At 35.5% G+C, this 22052-nt stretch overlaps 2 protein-coding genes across 3 annotated transcripts in view; one reads left to right on the forward strand and one right to left on the reverse strand.

Annotated features, from left to right (window-relative positions):
- Positions 1-13: 13 nt before the first annotated feature.
- Positions 14-5078, forward strand: LOC144452402 (barrier-to-autointegration factor-like). Of its 2 annotated transcripts, none has more exons than XM_078143503.1 (3): positions 14-68; positions 2995-3148; positions 3919-5078. In XM_078143503.1, the coding sequence occupies exons 2-3, from the start codon at positions 3023-3025 to the stop codon at positions 4063-4065; spliced, it is 273 nt and encodes a 90-aa protein (XP_077999629.1). In that variant the 5' UTR covers positions 14-68; positions 2995-3022; the 3' UTR covers positions 4066-5078. The 2 variants fall into 2 exon arrangements, with proteins under 2 accessions (XP_077999629.1, XP_077999622.1); XM_078143496.1 differs by lacking the exon at positions 14-68 and adding an exon at positions 222-357.
- A 1708-nt stretch (positions 5079-6786) lies between these two features.
- The window catches only part of LOC144449380 (uncharacterized), a 39785-nt gene continuing 24519 nt past the window's right edge, over positions 6787-22052 (reverse strand). The window contains exons 7-13 of the mRNA XM_078139911.1: positions 21773-21918; positions 19580-19702; positions 19019-19160; positions 18351-18517; positions 16365-17319; positions 13919-14020; positions 6787-10111 (exon numbers count right to left, since the gene is read on the reverse strand). Of these exons, the coding sequence (XP_077996037.1) occupies positions 10077-10111; positions 13919-14020; positions 16365-17319; positions 18351-18517; positions 19019-19160; positions 19580-19702; positions 21773-21918 (1670 nt within the window). The 3' untranslated portion in view covers positions 6787-10076. The remainder of the gene's footprint in view (positions 10112-13918; positions 14021-16364; positions 17320-18350; positions 18518-19018; positions 19161-19579; positions 19703-21772; positions 21919-22052) is intronic.

Consider the following 22052-nt stretch of genomic DNA (forward strand, 5'->3'; position numbering starts at 1 on the left):
GATTGCGATTAACAAAAAAGGTCCTTTAGGTCTTTGAAATATTGGGAAATGGTACAAACAACACCTCGGTTAGTAAACATTATTCACTAATACTTCTTAGTGTATCTTATTCTTAAGGCAAAAACATTATGAAATATAATAATTTATTTGCATTTATCACCATTTGCTTAAATCACAACTACTTTCGATATCTTTCGTTGTTAATCACATCAAGTTAGGGGGTACGAAAGGCTAAATTTGAAAGGGAAGTGGGAAACGCTACATGTCCTCATTGCGGCACTTTGATTGAACAGAATCCCGGATCATTTTCCTTAAACAGTCAACAAAGATCACAATTGCAAGGTTATCAACTGTCAGGTAAGCTACATGTTAACCGACTCCGGGTAATATCAGCATTTCTCTGACTAAGAACGATTTCTGATTGCGGAAGAAGGCAGCTGACTCAACGTTATGGTCAGTTCAGAGTTTACGAAGACGCCATCATGCAAGGGTTGATTGAAACGTTGAACTTGAGTACTGTACATTTCGTTTCTTTTCCTGTGTGATTATACCTCCAAATGATCGCATCAAATGTTCGTTTAAAACTAATTCTATAGACACGACTGAAATTTACGTTTTGCAATGTGTAAATCCCACATACAGGTTCTCTACTGTAGACAATGAATCATGGAAGTTTACACTTTCAGTTTCATAGTGCAATCATATGCTATGGAGGTACAATGTAGCATAGTATCCGTCTACCTCCATGGTGCAATGTAGTTCAGCTTGAAGTTGGAATACAGGACTTGATTCTGACAATGTCCATACAAGGGACATTGTCAGATTCGAGTCCTGACTTCCACTGTCGGCAATTAGGACTACAAATGTAGGTGCAATCATGGATGTAATATCACTAATACATCCATGGTGCAATGTAGTCCTGCTTGCAAACGGTGCAGATGTATCACTCAACACCGAACAACTCACACTGTATGCAAGCAGGACAAGGTGCAATATTGACATAAAAAATTATCCATTAGACAAGACATCAGTGTTAGGGAACCGAATGTTCAACCTGTTCATAAATGATATCACAGCATCAGTAACTCAACCATTAGACTATTTGCAGATGACTGCATCATATATAAACCCATAATATCAAACAAAGATGAAATCTCATTCCAGCAAGATCTTGACAATCTTGTCACCTGGTCAAACCAGTGGGGAATGAAGTTCAATGCATCAAAGTGCAAGGTTATGAGAGTATCACGTAAACAAAAACCTGGAATCACTAACTACACCATGCTTGGCACAACACTGGAAGAAGTCAAAGAAGTTAAGTACTTGGGCATACTTCAACTACTTCAACATAACCTGAAATGGAATCAGCAGACATGTCATGCAGCCACAAAAGCCACCAAAATACTAAACTTTACTCAAAGAAACTTTCATCACTGTTCTAGGACTGTCAAAGAAAACCTGTACAAAACTATAGTTCAACCACACCTTGAATATGCATCAGCAGCCTGGAACCCAGGAACACAAAAGAACATTAAAATCCTCCAAAATCCTACAATGCAGAGCAGCAAGATTTGTACTTGGGGATTACAAGCCAAAATCAAGTGTTACAGACATGTAGGGAACGGTTACATGTACAGCTAGGTTTAATATACACTACAATGTATAACATTACATATTGTTGGCCGATACATGTATTTGTATTTTTTTCAACCTAAACCAGTTGTTCTATATCGCTTTGTAACGTTGTTATTGTTGTAAAGATTCAGTTTGCTTCATTGTACATTGTACATCATCATGTAGCATATCATGACAAGTTAATTGAGAACTACACGTCTATGTGTAATACAGGTCAACGTCAACATGTGCATTAGTACACAGACTGGTTAGTAGTGTGTCTTGACCAAATTTCCCACCCCAACCCTAATTAGCACTTGCAATTTTATGTGACTTTCACCTGTTTCTATTTCATGTACAACAAACAAAAATACACGACACCCCAAAAACTATAGCACTATACTTGTCCATCACAATACTGAATTTTATTGATCGAACTTTAATTTTTAGATTGATTACCTGTACCCTTTGCACATGGATCGTGTCCTATGTACATGCGGCCATAACTTTAATGTGTACATGTGTGTACGTCACGAAAGTCGCTGTTGTTGGAAAAAACATGAACTATCACATGCAAATTACATGTAACAGTTTTGAGGATTGAATATGTTTGGTCAATCAATTTTAAGGGTAATAAGAACATGCATTTGACAACAAAACACTTAATCGATGCTATGTCAAAGGTCACGTCTGTCACCAGCATGTCATGCTAGTGACAGGCGCCGGTCAGCAGACTCGGCCCTATTTAAACCAAATAAATCTGTAAGATTTATGTATAACTGACAGGCTACACAGTGTATAATAAATTTGAATGTGATAGGTGAGACCACACTGATGGGTATCAAATGAGTAACTTATGAGCATGATGAGGTTGAATGTAACAAGAATGTCAAGGTGACTAACACAGGGGGCGCACTTGAAGTGTCTTCTTTCCTAATTACCAATTTTGAGCACTCCCCAAACTTCAATTGCACTATTAGTATTACAGTCAGTGAGTTGAGATACATATATACATGTACTACATTTAGATCATATAATGACGTATAGATGTTTTCACTGGGACATCTGAGCTACATTTTATGTTTACCAGTTTTATTCATTCTTTTTTCAGTCGTCATTCATGTACAGACTTAATTTCAGTGCTGAGCACGTTCTCCCAAATGAAACCTGTTGCAAAATGTACAAACCATCACACATCAGACAAAAAAACAAACATACATTACAAAACTGACTAAAAAATTGGACCAGCACCAAAGTTACAAAGGCCAGATGTTACATTAAAAAGAAAAGACAACTGATAAGCTTAGCAGACTAGATTTTAAGTTCTCTTTTCAAAGTTGTTGAACTCAGATTTAATCTTAATGTTATAATTATTTACAGGTGATCAAAGTAGTACACATTTATCAATATGTCTTCAACATCCCAAAAACACCGTGACTTTGTGGCAGAACCCATGGCTGATAAACCAGTTACAGCACTAGCTGGAATAGGACCTGCACTAGGAGGAAGGCTGGAAGATAAAGGATTTGATAAGGTTAGGTATTGTTGTGAAATCTGTAGTTTTCATTGGCCTGATTAACTTTGAATGATTAAATCCTCTTTCTCCCTAGAGGGTGTTTGCTACTACACTACTAAGTACAAGCTGGGAGAAAGAGGTATCGTTGATTATGAAATCAAATCAAACTGTTGCATTCATTTCTAATGTACCATTCTACAATATATTTTCCATTGTATTTATCATCTACATCCTGTAGTTTGTTTTTGCTGTTGTCTTCGAAGCTGGACATGTAAACATATAAATGAAGATGAAACCTAGATAATGCAACTTTTAAAATATCCAGAAACTTCCAAACTCAATTTAAGCATGGTATTTTTTAACTAACCTGAACATTATTTCACTGTTCATGTTCTCTTGTTTAATGAGCAGAAATGGTTTTCATATATTTTGTCAGAATGAACAAAATGTATTTGTGTTGTAATATTTAACACTTTTTCATGCAATCAAAAAAGCAGTGAATAAGATAATTTAGAACTGTAATGAAATGTTCTTATTTTTCATCGGAAATAGTGATAGGAAGTGAGAGAAATTTCAATTCATGTTAAAATAATGCAGTGCTATTTTACTGGGCTGTTAAGGAAATAGTATGTGTAAGAATTAGATACAACATTTGTGCCATGTTATTATCAGCTACCACTCATACATGTATGGTTTAGGAGCCTGAATGGTATGTTATCCATGATGACCCTGTACTGTATTTCAAGTTGTCTTGAAGGGATCGTAAATGATGATATTATTCATTGCAGGCATACATAGTTCTTGGCCAGTTCTTGATCCTGAAGAAGACTGAAGAACTCTTTCGTGATTGGCTCAATGAGACAACTGGTGCCAATAAAAAGCAGGCTGGAGATTGCTACCAGTGCCTTAGGGATTGGTGTGACAATTTCCTGTAAACATATTACTCATAGCTTTTTGTCATTCACCAGTTTATAGAAGCTAAGATTAGAAATCCAACATTATTAGTTGTCATTCATCATATAAAATTTGTTTTTAATCATGTTCCAGTTTTAATGTACATGTAGGATGGTAGTTAGTGAAGATAAAAGGAAAGGGCACAGAAAACTGTATATTCATATTTTTTGTTTAATTGTGACTTGTTATGTTCAACTGAAACGCAAAGTTTAATGAATGATGTAGTGTACTACAATGAGTCTCAATAAAGCAAATTTTACATTACATCTAATATCCAGTAATGATTTGTGCCAAGTTTTTGCTGATGATGCCTTCATTATGGCATGTTTTTTTTTTCATTGCTGTCTGTAATACAGTATTACTTTTGTGATATGTATGACAAAGGCAATCATGATAAGTTCCTGTTACTGGAGAAATTCTTAAAAGCTGTATTTTTGCAAAGAAAAACTTAAAATATGAAGTAGTATAGTGAAATACATTGCAGTATGAATAGTGTTCAAATAATAGTATTTTAGTTAGGGAGTAGTGGGAAGATTATGAAACTAGGGTGACTATTATCACCACTCCATGTTAGATAGATTGTAATGTTGTACTGAGAGTAGAATTTGAAGCTTTAACCTTTTTTTCAAGTCACCTGTGTTCATCAAAATACTTTTGAACTGTTAGTTTCTTGACTCTTTCCTATGGAAGCTTAATGAGAACACAGGAGTAGTTTTTTTTTTTTAGTTTTACCATGGGAGTAGTTTTTTTTTTTATCATGGGAGTACCAGGGTAGTTTTTTTAGTAAATAAAAACTACTCCCATGGTAAAAAAAATTATTCCCATGAAATAAAAACTGCTCTCATGGTAAAAAAAAAACTACTCCCATGAAATAAACACGACTCCCATGGTAAAAAAAAAAATACCCACATGGTTTTAAAAAAAGTATTCCTGTGTCCTCATTAAACTTCCGTAGTTTCTAGATTCTTTGTGTTCTGTTACTATTTTTAAGCCTATGATAAATAAATATTTTGCATAATTCTGAAGGACATTGGTACTCCTTTACACTGGCACATGTGATAGTGTAGTGGATGAGTGAATGTTAAGATACTGGGAAATGACAATTCTTTGTAAAGGAGGTCATACTACTCAAGTACCTTGGCAAGCACTAAGTCCAGAGGCTGCCCCCGAACAGCACTCCTAGTGGTCAAATTGGATAATCCTTTTGTCTTTCTTATAACCGGACTACATATTGGATAATATAGGGAGCTTGCCACTGATAGACTTGTATCCTTTTTACCTCTCGTAAAAGGAGATTATACATGTAAAAGGGAGAGATGTCTGTCTGTTTCATCATTTTCTTTACAACTGCGGTGGTCAATTCAATTGCAACTTGATCTTATGTGAAAAGAAAGATCTGATTAGGTTATGTAAACATTCATGAATATTAAAAATGTATTTGCATAATTAGTTATTTCAGGAATTAGGTATTAGCATTAAAATGCGTCCTTCAGTTATCAGATAAATTTGTATATACATTGATGATGACAAAGTACAAGTGTCCTATAAAGCTTGTTTACTTAGCTTTGGATTTTAGTGAGCAATGGCTGAAGAATGCAAGCTTACAATTTCATATAATTTGGTACATACACTGAAAAAAACAAAGTACACACGTCCTCTATAGCCAGTTGTTAATTTCAATGAGTTATTTGCATAATTTATGAAATTTACAAATTAAGTGATATACTATTGTAGCTCAGAATTTCAAATACTGAAAATGGGTGAAGGAATTAATCGAAAGACGATATATAGAAGACATTCATGTTATATCTGGTTAATTGTTGAAGCTCTGAAGATCATGGACAACAGGATGTTTTGAGCCACATCAGTGTTAGGAACCCTGGTATAACGGTCTGAATTAGTCCCCCTACAACATTGTACCATGATTTTATTTGGTATTAAAACTAAAGGAATACACAATAACACTGCTTACTCCATAGACCCTCTATGCTTACTCACATAGTATAATTCCCTGGTATAATTGAAATTGAAATCACTGGACTCCTTCAAGAGTTGCAAATATTTTGTGTAATAGCGCCCTCAGTGGTCATATTCAATATCACTCAAAGAGACGACAAATACCACTCTGACTTTCACAGCAAAGGAGTGAACACATCCACTCTGATTTACACACAGAGGAGTGAACACATCCACTCTGACTTTCACGCAAAGAAGTGAACACATCCACTCTGATTTTCACAGCAAAGAGTGAACACATCCACTCTGACTTTCACACAAAGGAGTGAACACATCCACTCTGACTTTCACAGCAAAAGACTGAACACATCCACTCTGACTTTCACAGCAAAAGACTGACCACATTCACTCTGACTTTCACAGCAAAGACTGACCACATTCACTCTGACTTTCACAGCAAAGAGTGAACACAGCCACTCTGACTTTCACAGCAGAGTGAACACATCCACTCTGATTTTCACAGCAAAGAGTGAACACATCCACTCTGACTTTCACACAAAGGAGTGAACACTTCCACTCTGACTTTCACAGCAAAAGAGTGAACACATCCACTCTGACTTTCACAGCAAAAGAGTGAACACATCCACGCTGACTTTCACAGCAAAAGACTGACCACATTCACTCTGACTTTCACGCAAAAGAGTGAACACATCCATGTACATATGTAATGTATGTTTTATTCCAGTAATTCTCAGAATATTACATTTCTAAAGCTTTATAGAAATTCTGAACTTTTACAGTTGTGTGTATTTGATAGTTACCCAATGTCAAAACCCCATTTATCTGTACACTGATTCTATAAATACCTACAGGATGAAATATTCATCAACAAACACTTGAGCAAGCGACCAAGGAACCACTTTCCAAATTGCAAAAGAAAGACAAATCTGAAAATTTTAGCCCCAGAAATTCATTTTCCAATACTTGACCACTGTTGCAGTTTGGTACGTATGAATTTACATTTTATAACTAACATTCAGGTTTTTTTGTTAAGATTTTTAAATATGGGGTGCAACATTTTTAAAAATACATTTCAAAATATTTGTGGATTTTATAATTTTTATTTTTACGTTTGGCTTTGTGCTCTTGCTAGTCTAGGTTTAGAACTAAGTATTGCAAATTGAACTGGAAAAAAAACTGACTCACACTTTTCTATAATTATAAAGATTCCTCTATGCCCATCATTTTTCATGTGGGAGTTATGTATATGTCCAAAGTTTGGCAAAGAAATACAGCTTTGTTGTATTCATATTTTTACAAATTACAAGTGTTGTTTCTACTACACAAAAGATCAGACAATGTACATTCCAAAATAGTTACGGAGTTTGACAGGTTTTATAATTGAAAGAAATTTTCTGAAAGCAAGGACCATACGATGTCCCACCAAAAGGTTTAATGGAAACCACAGACAAGACACCTGTGATGTATACATATACATTGTATATGCACATACACAGCATGTCTGATTTGATTTTGGGTCTATATGAAGGCACAAGCAAAAACTGTATAAAACTACAAGAATATCGTGTTTTAGGGTGAAAAATAAGTGGGAAGTTTCAGACAAGAAAGAAGACGTTCAAAATTCAAAACGATGATTATTGTACTAACTAAACACTTTTTCTGGTAATATTCCCCTCTTCACTGATGAAATGGACTTAAAGTTAAAGGGAAGGAAGGGGGTCACTTTTACTTGAGCCATACCCAACAGAGTCAGAATGAATTACCAAAACCAAAAAAAATGATCATTACGAAAATTATCATTGGAGTGCTACTGAGGTTTTTTCTTGGATAAATTAAGAGAGTAGTTACATTGTAAATGATTGGTACATTTGTAAGGTATCTACCAGTACACATCTTGCCATTTACACTGGTCTATGTAACAAACTTTCAATCCAAAATAACCTGTCAAATGGATTTTTCCTTATCAAATGATTGGAGTATGGGATACTGAATGCATGTACTCACTCTATAAAAATGTCAGGTATTTTGGTTAAAAATCATTCTTGTAATGTGTTTCTCCTCTAATGAGCTAGAGATGTCGTTCTAAAAATTTACAGTAGGAGATAATGGCATTAAAAGTGAAAAAGAATACAACAAAAAGACAGGAATATGTAAAGTACATCACCCAGGTTAACTGTGTGTTGTTCCTTTCAACAGGGGTCAACACGTGAGGGCGCCCTAACTACTGAAGGCAAAAACAAACTTTGGATCGAGAAAAGAATTTGCTCCCACAACATAAAAGTAACAAAATAATCTAAGGGGAAAAGTTAACTAGCCCAGTAATATTTACATGTACATACATTTGTGAGACTGACTATGGATAAAATCTGAGTTCTACTGATTGCACTTTAAAGAGGGGTGGTACATTACCTGTGATAGGGAAAGAGTGCTTTCCTTTTTCTACTTATCATTATAAAAAAACTGCATCGAATTATACACATAAAACCTTTCACCAAAATAGGCTTTTGAAGACTTGGTCACAAGGTGTAGAAATCCTTTACTTGAGATTTCTGTCTGGGAGTATATGTTATTTTGAAATTTAACAATACAGCAACACATATAGCTTAATATGATGTTGCAATATCAAGGCTCGAATTTTACTTCTACACTTGGGAGTCAGAGTTAGCCAAGTGAACTGTTTCAGTGACAATCTTCTTTTGATTTCAATTGGTCTAACAGACTACCATCTTATACATTTGTAGTCTAGTTATGATGCTTAGTTGTCTATGTGTCAAGGCCTACAGCTACTGTCATTCAAGTCCTGAATATGCTAAAGGTCAGAATCAATTTGTGTATCAAATTTGACCATTTTCATCAGCTACTATAATGTTACAGTGCTAAACTAATCACTGACATTTTTTGAGGTGACAGTTCACGTCTAAAAGACACCAGGGCTTGTACACTTTGATCAAGAGGCTATGCACTGAAATGTCTACCAGAGTACTCACTGGACTTTGTTTTTCCTCCTTTTGAAATTCAATAGGAAGTATACCCTGGTAAAACATTATAAAATCTTTGGCAGTAAATCACACCATGTCCAAGGCAAAAGTTTGCCTGAACTACAATAATTGACAATATATCTGAATAAGGAGACCCAACCACAAAACAAAACCTGATACTTACAAACACTGATTACAAATATCTCCCATTTGTTTTCAGGACAGTGTGTCAGACTATGGAGTCTTGCTAAAACATCGTAATAGTAACTAAAAGTTGTAAGATCCAACCACAAAACAAATCCTGACACTTACACTAGCTTGATTAGTATTTGTTTTGAGGACAGTATTTCATAAGACTATGGTCTTGCTAAAAAAAATTACAATTTGATTATGACTAACATTTGTGTGCATTGAACTTACAGAATGACAAATAATAGCAAAAGTTGATGACATCACCACAAGAAAACTTTAAACTTGCAAGTTTGATGATTGGCTCAGACTGATTTAGGAATGAATGGTTTGGAAATAGCATTTTATTGTATTCATTAGTTATACACATTTTGTTGACATACACATGCTTATTCTGTGGTACATTCACATACTTGTCTTGATTTTTCCTAAAACGCTGAAAAATAAATGAATCTATATGAAAATACAAAACTCAATAGTTGTGTCTTTTTAAATCTAAACTTTCTAAATCAAGGAAAATCATTTATATGGGATCTTTAAGTTGTCTATTTTGTGTGTGATTTGTAGCAACTGCTAGAGAAAAAGGAAATAAACATGTCACTTGAACAGAAAATGAAATGTCTACACATAGACCTTCCATGGTGGAGAGTCTATGGTTTACATCAGTATTTGAGTCATTGTGAAGATAAGAATATTAACATGGTGAAGGTGGGAGACAATGATGCCCTGATACACATACTAGACTTCTGTTCACTGTTGAATTTGGTTGGTGATTTCCTTGAAACTAGGGGGGCGGTTAGACGTCACGTCACAGTACATACGACCATAAGCCATTACAGTAATCCATTTCAGTTATCAAATATGTCTTCATCTTCAAGGGTTGCTGCAGAGAGATAAGGAAACAAGTGCATGAACATACAACAAGCGACCTATCGGTCAGAATAGCTCCGCTGTTTGTTTTTTAATTTAATTTTTTATTTTGGTGACATGTAGAAGTGGTTCAGGTCTTCAGCTCTTCGAGTCACTATGCAGTTTTGTTTTAGCGATGCAATAAAGTGGTTAGTGGTTTCATATGATGTCTCACTATAAAACACATTTTACATAGAAGTTGGTAATGTATTGTACTTTTATACCATAGTCACCATTTTATAACAAAAATCTACTGTTATGAAAAATTGCACAAAATCTCAGAAAAAAATGACTGGGAAATGCACACAAGAAAAAGAAAAAAAGAGGATTTTGAGGTTGGCTATAAGTAATTCCAGTGTCTTACAGCTGTAACCCTGGAAAATTTTAATGAAGAATGAAATAAACTAGGGATCTAAAATAATTTTGAGGCAATTTGAATTTCAATTTTCTAACAAATTTACAAAGTCAACAACATTCAACTTGTTCTAGTTGTGGTAGATATATATAGGGAAGAAATGTATTAATCGCCATCTTAGTTTCCGTACGGCGACAATCTCAAGTACCCGGAAGAGAGTCATTCTCAGCCATACGTTACAGTGGTAACACTCGTTCATGTTCGGTTACCTTTCACAAAGAAAACACAACGAAATGGTTGAAATGGTCTTTTTTTAATTTCTTTTCATCACAACAACAAAATCTGCGTGATCAAAAGTGTTGTAAACTAAACCAGAAAGAATTATCGGACTGGCTAAACTTCCCGATGAACTGGAAGGTCCTACTACTTCCAAGTAAGCCTCGATAGTACTATAGTACGTGAGAAAATCGTCTCAAACTAGCGATACAACTTTCAAAATATAACTTGACATGTCTTCATTTGTTAGAGTTATACAATTCAAGACGGGTTTTCACTCGAAAACAACAATTCTGTGAATAATGACACTCTGAACGCAGCGATTTCTCGGACGATGTTACCACTGTAACGTATGGCTGACAACGACTTGCTTCCGGGTTAGTCCCTCGTGCATACGGGTGGATTGTCGGCGATTAATACATACATGTACATGTACATCGTCTGATATTTTAATTCACAGTGTTTTTTGTGACCGGCGCCTGTCAGCAGACTCTGCCATTTTTTTCATCATTCCATTGTATTTAAACCTTGTACTTGACATTTCGCAATATTTATAATTCTCAACAAAATACCTCAACATGCCTCACTTCGCTCGTACTCAAAGCAGCCCCGCACGTAGTCCTGCTTGCATACGGAGGAATTCGGGACTCGATTCTGACAATTGTCCCTCCCCCTCCGGTGTTTAGAGTCAAGTCAGTAATACAGACTCGTGCACCCGAGGACTACCCCGCGCGGTATGATCACTGACACTGATGACATGATGAGAGAGAACCTTTTCGGATTTACATGTAAAACGGGGAAAGATACGCAAAACATAATGCAAAGTCTGAAGCCAAAATAAAGTTGTAATTATTTTAATTATTTTTACTTGCCAAATATTTGCATTTTGGAAAGGCAAGACACGTTCATGTCGTTTAACTTTACATGTGAACTGTCGGCCATATTTAAACTTCAACCGCATGCCTGGCATGCCCTTCCTTACGCAAGTTGTCTGAATTCTGGTTCACTGTCATTCCAAATTGCACGACAATATAGAATTAACCACAAGTTACATGTTATCTGAAAACATCGCACTTTTATAGTGGGTCTGAAGTGTGATTTTAGTGAGTACTAAGAACGTCCCGTGTTGATACTCAAGATACTTGCTGTGGAAAATCGCTCGGTCGAATGAGGTCACCTTCAGCTTCTGGTCGAATCAGGATAGAGTATGCAAATGAGGATGTTGCGGATTGGCTGATAATGTAGAAGGGTGCAGAATTGGATTTGAAGTTTACAACCCTGTTTCGAACAAACGCTTGTCATTTGGGCGCCCAATGCGTAGAATTATGACTATAGCACATATTACATTGCTTGTTTGACGTCAATAGTGTCTTTTGAAAAGTGGCAGTTTACTTAAAGTCTCGTCGACTGATTTCCAATATGGCGTCGGTCATTATGCTCATTAAAATATTCATTTTTTTTTCAAATTACAAAAAAAAAATCATAAAAAATAAAAATGAGGATGTGCTGACTTGAAATTAACAAATCTGAGTAAGCTACCCCCTGCGCATCAACACGCCAGATATCAAAGCAATCTAATAAGAGGTTTTCAAGGAGTTGATGAAAATGACATTTTATGAAAAAAAATCATAAAAAATTGAAAATGGCACAGATCAACTTGGCATGAACAAATCTGAATAGCCTCCCCCCAGGGAACATGCACACCAAATATCGAAGAATTCCGACTGTCACTTATGGAGTAGATAGTAAAAATATAAAAGTTTGACGGACACCTATGATTCACTCTACTCTCTATACCTCAATACCCACCTATACCTAAAGCTACGCTTTCAGCTTTCGCTGACAGCGGAGCTAAAAAAAACTACAACTAGATCTACAACAGGGCATATTACCTATCATAAATGGATGCAATAAGCTATATCTACCCATTCATTAATTATGATGTTTATAAATGGCTTCATCTCTTTGAAACCATGCAATGCAAGTATTAATGTAAAGCAACCGAATTAAGATCTGATGGAGAAGAGGATTCAAATTGCTTAATTTACTGTATTTCATGTCTACTGTGTTACCACTTTGTATTTTATTACATGTAGTCTGTAAGGTATGCCATGAGGGGGAGGGGCGCCCTCATACATCTCAGAGAGGAGGCTGAGGAGAGCGGAGTGATACCACGTATCTTACAGTCTAGTATACATGGTATATAGACTGGGTGATAACCTTTCTCGCATGCTTCTCTGACATAAATCACCTGACACATATACAATAGAAGATGCAGAGGGGAACCAGACTGTATGATATGTCATGACATTCCATCCTCACTGGCCATAGGACAGTATCTTACAAACTAAGGGGGAAAATACAACAGATGTGAAACACAGTAAATAAAGTGAAGTGTACCCTTGCCTTCTTCAGATCTGAATCACTCAACAAGATCTAGACAGGTAAATTACCAACAAATTAATGGATTTACACTAAGAGAATGAATGAGTGTCATAATGTTAGAAATGGTAACATTAGATCATTATTACAAATAGCCATAGAAACCTTACCAACCAAAGCCACCACCCTTATTGTAACATGCATAGACACAGCCCCAAATTGAATAAAACAGAAGACCCTGTGTGATTGCACACTCTATTTCAAGACACAGGCATTCCCAAATTGGTGTCAAGACAGGTGTAGTGAAAGAGATGCTTCATGTACCTAGAAGTGGAGGCACAGATTTTGTGCCCACATAAGTCGTAGTAATGTATGTTTCTATTTTGATGATTAGTAATTATATATGATTTCTTGAGAGATATGTTATTAACATTTACAAGAAGTTTGCAGCTTATCAGAGCTGCTGCTGGCCATTTTTTGATTACAGAAACGTCTACTCCACCCACCTGTCTAGACTTTGATGAATGCAAATGACAAGGTCTCAATAAATAGTACATTTCATATGTATATGCATGTCAGATATTAAAACGCAGATCAAAACATACACAGACACAAATAGACACACATTTTAAGTGACATAGACAGACTGTTAAGGTGCATGACAGAGACGGATATTGATAAGTTATAAGAATGAAATGTCACTGATATCTAGATGAGAACAATGCTTGATTAACAATATGCAGACAAACATATTGAAAGTAAAATTACTTGAGTTGGCAAGTTGTGTGACCTCATCTAAACTGGCATTGGTGACTGAGGTCAACATGTCATTTAGTTCTTTCTCAAAATCATCTAGGGAGTCGTCCAAACCTACAGACATAATAACCATGCATAACTACTAGTACTGTAACATAATGATGCGCAACTACCAGTACTGTAATGTAATAACTATGCATAACTACTAGTACTGTAACATAATATTATAACTACCAGTACTGTAACATAATAACTATGCATAACTACCAGTACTGTAACATAATAACTATGCATAACTACTAGTACTGTAACATAATAACTATGCACAACTACCAGTACTGTAACATAATAACTATGCATAACTACCAGTACTGTAACATAATGATGCGCAACTACCAGTACTGTAATGTAATAACTATGCATAACTACTAGTACTGTAACATAATATTATAACTACCAGTACTGTAACATAATAACTATGCATAACTACCAGTACTGTAACATAATAACTATGCATAACTACTAGTACTGTAATGTAATAACTATGCATAACTACTACCGGTAGTACTGTAACATAATAACTATGCATAACTGCCAGTACTGTAACATAATAACTATGCATAACTACAACTACTAGTACTGTAACATAATAACTATGCATAACTACCAGTACTGTAACATAATAACTATGCATAACTACTACCGGTAGTACTGTAACATAATAACTATGCATAACTGCCAGTACTGTAACATAATAACTATGCACAACTACCAGTACTGTAATATAATAACCATGCATAACTACTAGTACTGTAATATAATAACTATGCAGAACTACCAGTACTGTAACATAATAACTATGCATAACCACCAGTACTGTAACATAATAACTATGCATAACTACCAGTACTGTAATGTAATAACTATGCATAACTACCATGTAACATAATAACTATGTATAACTACCAGTAATGAACATAATTATACATAACTGCTTCTACTATTACCTAACTATGCATGACTGCTAAGTGTTTGTACTGTAGTATAATGACTATGCATAATTATAATTATAAGTAACATACCACAATGACCATGCAAACTACTAATTCTGACAAACACCATGTTGTACAGTGGGAATGCACAGTCGTTCTATTTTAATCTGTTGTTGCTGGGTGAATATTTACAGGGATGCTGTCATTGCTATGGTGAGGAGTGATCATTAGAACACTTGTTTTTTCAGAAGTGGTGAATATGTTACCTTACTTTTACACACACACACACACACTCTCTCTCTCTCTCTCTCTCTCTCTCTCTCTCTCTCTCTCTCTCTCTCTCTCTCTCTCTCTCTCTCTCTCTCTCTCTCTCTCTCTCTCTCTCTCTCTCTCTCTCTCTCTCTCTCTCTCTCTCTCTCTCTCTCTCTCTCTCTCTCTCTCTCTCTCTCTCTCTCTCTCTCTCTCTCTCTCTCTCTCTCTCTCTCTCTCTCTCTCTCTCTCTCTCTCTCTCTCTCTCTCTCTCTCTCCTCTCTCTCTCTCTCTCTCTCTCTTCTCTCTCTCTCTCTCTCTCTCTCTCTCTCTCTCTCTCTCTCTCTCTCTCTCTCTCTCTCTCTCTCTCTCTCTCTCTCTCTCTCTCTCATATTCAATAGCCAAGCATAGCTACAAGTTCAGACATATTTCAAACTATTGTTGTGGCTAATACTATCAACTCATTCTCAGAATCGAAATCGAATTCTAAACTTTCATCGTAACCATAGCAGTACTGCGAAAATAAATATTTATGAACTTCAGGATTATCTATAAAGTGGGTTATGCCATACAATACTGTAAACTGGAATTATTATTGTCATCAGTATTACTTTGCACAGTAAAAGAATAACAAATCACAGCTTGTAAATTTGTGCCATATGGCCAAAAATGAATGATAAAGTGTCACTGTATGGTAAGAAAACATGCAAATAGACTTTTATACCTTGGTATTCAAGGTTTTCAATTCATGCAAGAAAATAAAACACTTTTGTGACTACCAGTTTTACAGTATATATGACTAAACCATTAATCTACCCTTGAGGTCAGTATGGGCTGGATAAATATCAAAAAATTCTACTACAGTGTGCATTATAGTATTCCATCTACCACATTTCAAAACACTGATTCTAGTTATGGTCTCAATCAACTTTTGGTAACTCAACAATTATTGTATAATCATAATCAGGAACAATTTCTTGCACCAAGAAATTTTATGTACAATTACAAAATCAAACATTTCATGTAAGCTGATAGAAAAGGTTGTTTTTTTTTGAGGTTTTACAAAGTTTTCCTGATATCTATATTGAGAATGAGACTGAACATAGAAAAACTCAGGGGACAGATATTTCTTGAGAAGAGAAGAATCTTTTTATCACAGAATACAAAAGAAAATGAGAAATATTGTCTTTCAACACTAACAGTATGTATGATTTTACCTGAGTTGTCTTCTGTTGACTTCGGATTCTGAGATTTAGTGGCAGCAGGAGTAGATGATGATGATGATGATGATGATGATGATGATGATGATGATGACGCAGGATTGGATGTCACTTCTTGTAGCATTCCATTGGGCACTTGGGAACTACTACTGCTGTCTCCACTGTTTGGTACCACAGTGTTCAAACTAACAGTATTATCCCCACTTGCAAGGTTATCATGTGATGTTTGGACAGTTGCACCTAAATCGTTGGATTGGACAGTTTCTGGTACTGACATTGTTTTATCAGCTGGTACATGCACACTAACACCATGCTTCAAGCGATTGTCTGAAATCATTGCATATTGTGTAGTGCTTTCTTGTGAACTTGGTGTATTTGATGACACAATGTTTGCAGTATTTTCAGTTAGATTTGAATTTGGCTGCTCGACTGCAACTACGTTTTGGTTTTCAGGGACGACAGCACTAGAAACCACTACTCTTTCCTTTGTAGTGAGTTCTCCTTTGGACAGACCAGCTGCCCCTACAGTTACACCATCAACATTGGAAGACATACTTTGTGAATTTGAAGGACTTGTTTCAGTTTTGTGTTTTACTAAGGCACTAGCCTGATTCCCATTACTGTTACTACTTCCTACATTACTGTTTCCATGTTTTACATTTACAATATTGTCCCCTTCTTTATTCCCATAGCCCTCACCCACATTTGGTATTTTCTCCTGTGCTTCCCCCTTTCCACTACTTGATTCCGTGGTACCATTTTGTTGCACAGATTGGTTTCCATCCTCTCCTTTATTGATATCTTCATGTGATCTGTGTAAAGTCTTTCTCTCCAAAGCTCTTTGTGCCTCTATCACTTGTCTTTTGATATTTTCATCCTTAGCAATTTCTCGGTTTCTTTTCAGGTAATTATCCATTTCTTCTAGAAGGCTCTTATGGATTTCTTCATGTTCCTTTGGCTGAAAACAGACAAGATGTTCTTTATGCTAGTTTTCTGATACAGTATTTCTCTTGTGTCTCAGCATATATGAATTTGAACTTGAGAGACTGCATAGTATAGTGGATGGCACAATTGTACATTGATTTGCTTGTAGTACATGTACTTTTGACTGTAAAATATGACATGTTGCATGTTACAGTTTGGTTAGTACTGTGAAACACTTCCACAATGGGATTCAGGCAACAATTATCATTTTGCCAATGTTCCATTCATCAACCTCCAGTTACAATATTATCTCCATCATGCCATAATATCATTTTAGTTGGACTAAAATCTCTGATTCTTGATGGTCAAAACTTCGCAAAGGACTTCTTGACAAATTAACAGGTTTCTCTGAGTCACTGTTAAATGTGTCTCTCTACTTTCAGTGTACCAGATACTTGTATGCAAGACAAGATATGTCAACTTGTTAAAATGTATGGCCATGAAAACTGTTTAAAACTGACTAACAGAGATTGTTTCAAGGCAAATAAAGAACAATATAACAGTCTGGGAGCCATAGTGTTAATCACACCTTGGCTGAAATTACAACCTACTAAGGTGGGACTTTTATAGTCAGGATTTACTGTACTTGATTCTAGGTCATTATTTCATTAATTTAAACTATTTAACAATCCTTACAGCAGAATTAAAGCATTTATCTCATTCTCTGTTTTGGAATGCAACAACTTTTTCAACACAGGAATATTGCAACAGATAGAATGTAAAAAATTCAAGTTTTTCAACCATAACTAAATTCTGACATGTGAGCAATAGCATTTTACCTCAAACTAGAGGGTCAAATAGACCAAGAAGGTTGACTTATTCTCACATGCACCTATAGTAATGCATGTGTAGCAGAAGCCATGGTGTCAACCAGGAAATTGAAAGATTGCTAATTTTACGATGTACCTAGGTGGTGAATTTCGTTTTCAGGTAATAAGAATTCATAGGGTGAAAGAAATTTAGTGGGCCAAGTTTACAAGATAAAAGTGCTTTCCTTACCAGGTCTTTCTTGATGTCCTTGTCAATATCCATTCTGAGTACAGTTCTGTTGACTTTTAGTGACAATGTCAATGCCATGAGACCACCAGTTCTGATATCATTCTCCCTGACATCAAGTCTGATCAGTTTACTGTTATCTGCCAGGTACTCAGCAACTGCTATAGCACCTGTTTTAAGACGAATTAACACATCAGTACATTTCCAATATCCTTCAACATGTTCATCAGGTCAGTAAAACATAGCTATAAATACCGGTAGTTACATGACCAAGATTTCTAACCACTAGTAACGTTCATCTGCTCACAATTACAGGATTTATCAACCTGTCCATTTGCTGACTTTACTTCTAGATGGCATAGTGACGGTAAACAATATGGATTATCAATATGTTGTGGTTGATCTTCTAATAAACCAGTTTCAAGGACACAAATAAAACTTTCCAAATTTTTAAGGACTTTCCAGGAGGGTATAAACAGAATATGTGTCTGCAGCATGTGTACAATCCCTGTGTTTTGGTTGAGGCGGAAGGTAATCTTTTTATTATAATTAATATAAACTGTATGATTGTTGCTGATTATTTTATTCTGAGTGCTGTACATTCAAGGGTCTTTCTGAAAACACCCCTCAGACCCTTGAGAAGATTTGTTATGCTTTGTAGTTTACTTTACCTTCACAGGTAATCTTGGTAGCTACAAGTCCAAGCCTTAGAATGGAACTATTCTTTAAAAGGCCATCTTTCAGTAGAAGTACACCTTCATTGGTAATGGCATTGTGACCAAGATTCACAGTATCTAAATTATTGCAATCGGACTGTGAAAAGAACAGACAAACAAACACACAAAATACAAGATTGGTATTGGTTCACTGTTATTTGTTAAGGTTCAATGGTAAAATCAACCAAGTTCCCAAACTAATTTAAATAAATGATGGGTTTTGGTAAAGTCAGTATCTGAAATCATCATGGATCTCTAGTCATTTTACCAGGGTTACTCATCAGTGTATAAAGTACATAAATCTACCTGTACTTCGTTGTGATTTTATCTGTCTTACAAGAAAACAACCTGTACTGCTGCAATTCAATCACACAATAATAAATTCACATGACTTGATTGTGCATGGAATGACACAACATTATTTTGTAACTGGACATACCATATACTTTATCTTTCAAATCAAACACTCCTACAGACCAAAAAACTAACAAGACTCATACTGAAAGTGAAACTTACCAAAGCTCTGGATAGTTCATTCATTCCTACATGAGTAATACCATTGTTCCATAGCACTATTGTAGACAGGCCATCCTCTCTCTGTTCCACCAAACCATCACATATATGAGCAAGACCAACATTCTATCAACAAAACAAGTAATGTTTACAAACAATTTTGCACATATTTACAGCAGACATGTCCATAATTTCTGTGCAGCAATTTCCTAAGATTTCTCAGAAAGGATTATGAACCTCTTTCTGAGACTATAATATAGCATATAAAGTCACAAATAGTCATGAAAACCACAAATTCAATGATACCCATGATAGAGTCAATCAAAAACCATAAAAGTTAGGTTTTCAGAATGTTTTTACGAAGAAATAGAACACAGTATAAATTGGCCTGTGAACATGCATCTCAATCTTAAAATAGACACATATCTACTGCTATAGATTTGAATTCTCCATCAACTTGGTAGAACTTGACAAATGTTGTAAATCAAAATATCACATACTCTAAGTAGCTTTAGACATGTATATTGGGAAATAAGAATTTGGCCAAGAAGGCCAGAGTGGACTTTGAGAAAACATTGGAAGTGAAAGAAAGGGTACGATATAATACATGTTACAGTTTACTAACTACATGTAGATTGTATTGCTATGACTCGTATGAGGCACAAGGTCACATTACACTTCTTTGCACCCCTGAAATAATTATAAAAACTCTGTGTGTTACATCTAGATTACACATCAACTATCTATTTTTGGTTAGCACTTCGTTATATTACTCATTACTGTAACAGCAATGCTAATTTATGGAAAGAACAGAGTAAAGCTTGATTTCAACCATGGAATTAATCAATTCCTAGTATAGACACTAACAGTAATAACACAGTTTGGACAATGTACCACATATAAATTGGGTATTGTATGTACATTTACAAAAGTTTCATTTGTAGAATTAGGAAATAAATTGTGTACAACAAGAAGGAAATTAGAGTGTATTAATGTTACCAATGCCGTCAAATAACAACTCAGATGGGATTGGCTGTTTTTCAATACTTATCAACTTCAGGCTATCTTATTTATACTCCCTTTGTCTACATCAATAATCCCGCAAACTGAATGTCAATTGCTATTTCTGTTGATGATGTACATGTACTTTGTACTTTCAGTGATCCAGCAAGTTGTAACTGAATGTCAAATTAGTGTTTCTGTTGATGATGTATGTGTATTTTGTAGTTTCAGTCTCAGTGTCCGCCTACATGTGCACTTGTGAAATGAATGTAAAATCAGTATTTCTGTTGATGATGTACAAAGGTTTCAGTCTTCCACCTACTTGTGAAATGATTATAAAATTAGTATTTCTGTTGATGATTTATAATGTATTCTTTTGGTTTCCGTCTTCTTGCTACTTGCGAATGAATGTCAAATTTCTATTCCTGTTAACAGTCTATGTGTAATTTGCGGGCTTCTCACTGCTTCAAATTTCTATTCCCGTGAAATGCTAGGATATCCACTGTTTGTTTCTATTCCTGTGAAATGCTAGGATATCCACTGTTTGTTTTCAAGACAACTTTCCAGTTTTACATAGTGATGGCTGCACAGTAAAGCAGTAACTTTAAATGTGGACATCTTTGACATAGTTGTATTCCCCTTTCAAAAGAACAATAGGATTACAACTGATATTCTTTCATTACTGTTTATAAAGGTTGGATAATAGTATTCTTATGGAAAACATATACATCTTTACTAAAACTACATGCTATCCAGTCAGCCATTGAGATGTTGATGACATAAGCAGACAGACAGACAGACAGACAGCAAGACAGACAGACAGGACATAACAACAACACAAACACGTACAAACACAAAACCAAGCAAGAGAGATGGAGAGATATAGACGAACACACACACACACACACACACACACACACACACACACACACACACAAACACACACACACACACAAACACACACACACACACACACACACATACATACATACATACAGAGTTAGATAGAAAGACAGATACACACAAACAACAAAAACACACACAAGAGCAGACAGGCAGGACTGACATTATTACAAGACTACCGCTGCTTTGTTCTTATTGCCTGGTATACTGTTTGCTATGTTCTCACTGAAGGTTAGTTTATTGATGCATCAGTACATATACTTATATCTCTGCAGTGTCATCATTCCTTACCTGTATTTGATTATTCCTGAGATCTAATAATTTGAGCTTCCAATTAAATTTCAACATTGTTGCAACTTGTATTGCATCTGATGGAACCAGTTTGTTGTCAGCCAGGAATAGATCGGTCACTGTTAGGTTCATTTTTAATGACGCCACTGATGAAAAGAAAAAAAATGAAGTACTGAAATTATGACACTTGACAGTTTGTATGTTGTATGTACGTGTAAACACACTAAACAAACTGCAGCTGCAACGCAAACTTTTTTTTGTACATAATGTTTTGTTTTAT

This window comes from Glandiceps talaboti, chromosome 2, assembly GCF_964340395.1.
Source record: "Glandiceps talaboti chromosome 2, keGlaTala1.1, whole genome shotgun sequence".
Lineage (NCBI taxonomy): Eukaryota > Metazoa > Hemichordata > Enteropneusta > Spengelidae > Glandiceps > Glandiceps talaboti.

What these genes read in the sequence shown, in the direction of transcription:
- LOC144452402 (XM_078143503.1), top strand. Translation starts at nt 3,023, where the DNA reads ATGTCTTCAACATCCCAAAAACACCGTGACTTTGTGGCAGAACCCATG. An exon ending in AAGATAAAGGATTTGATAAG is followed by an intron (nt 3,149 to 3,918) that starts GTTAGGTATTGT and finishes TATTCATTGCAG; the next exon opens with GCATACATAGTTCTTGGCCA.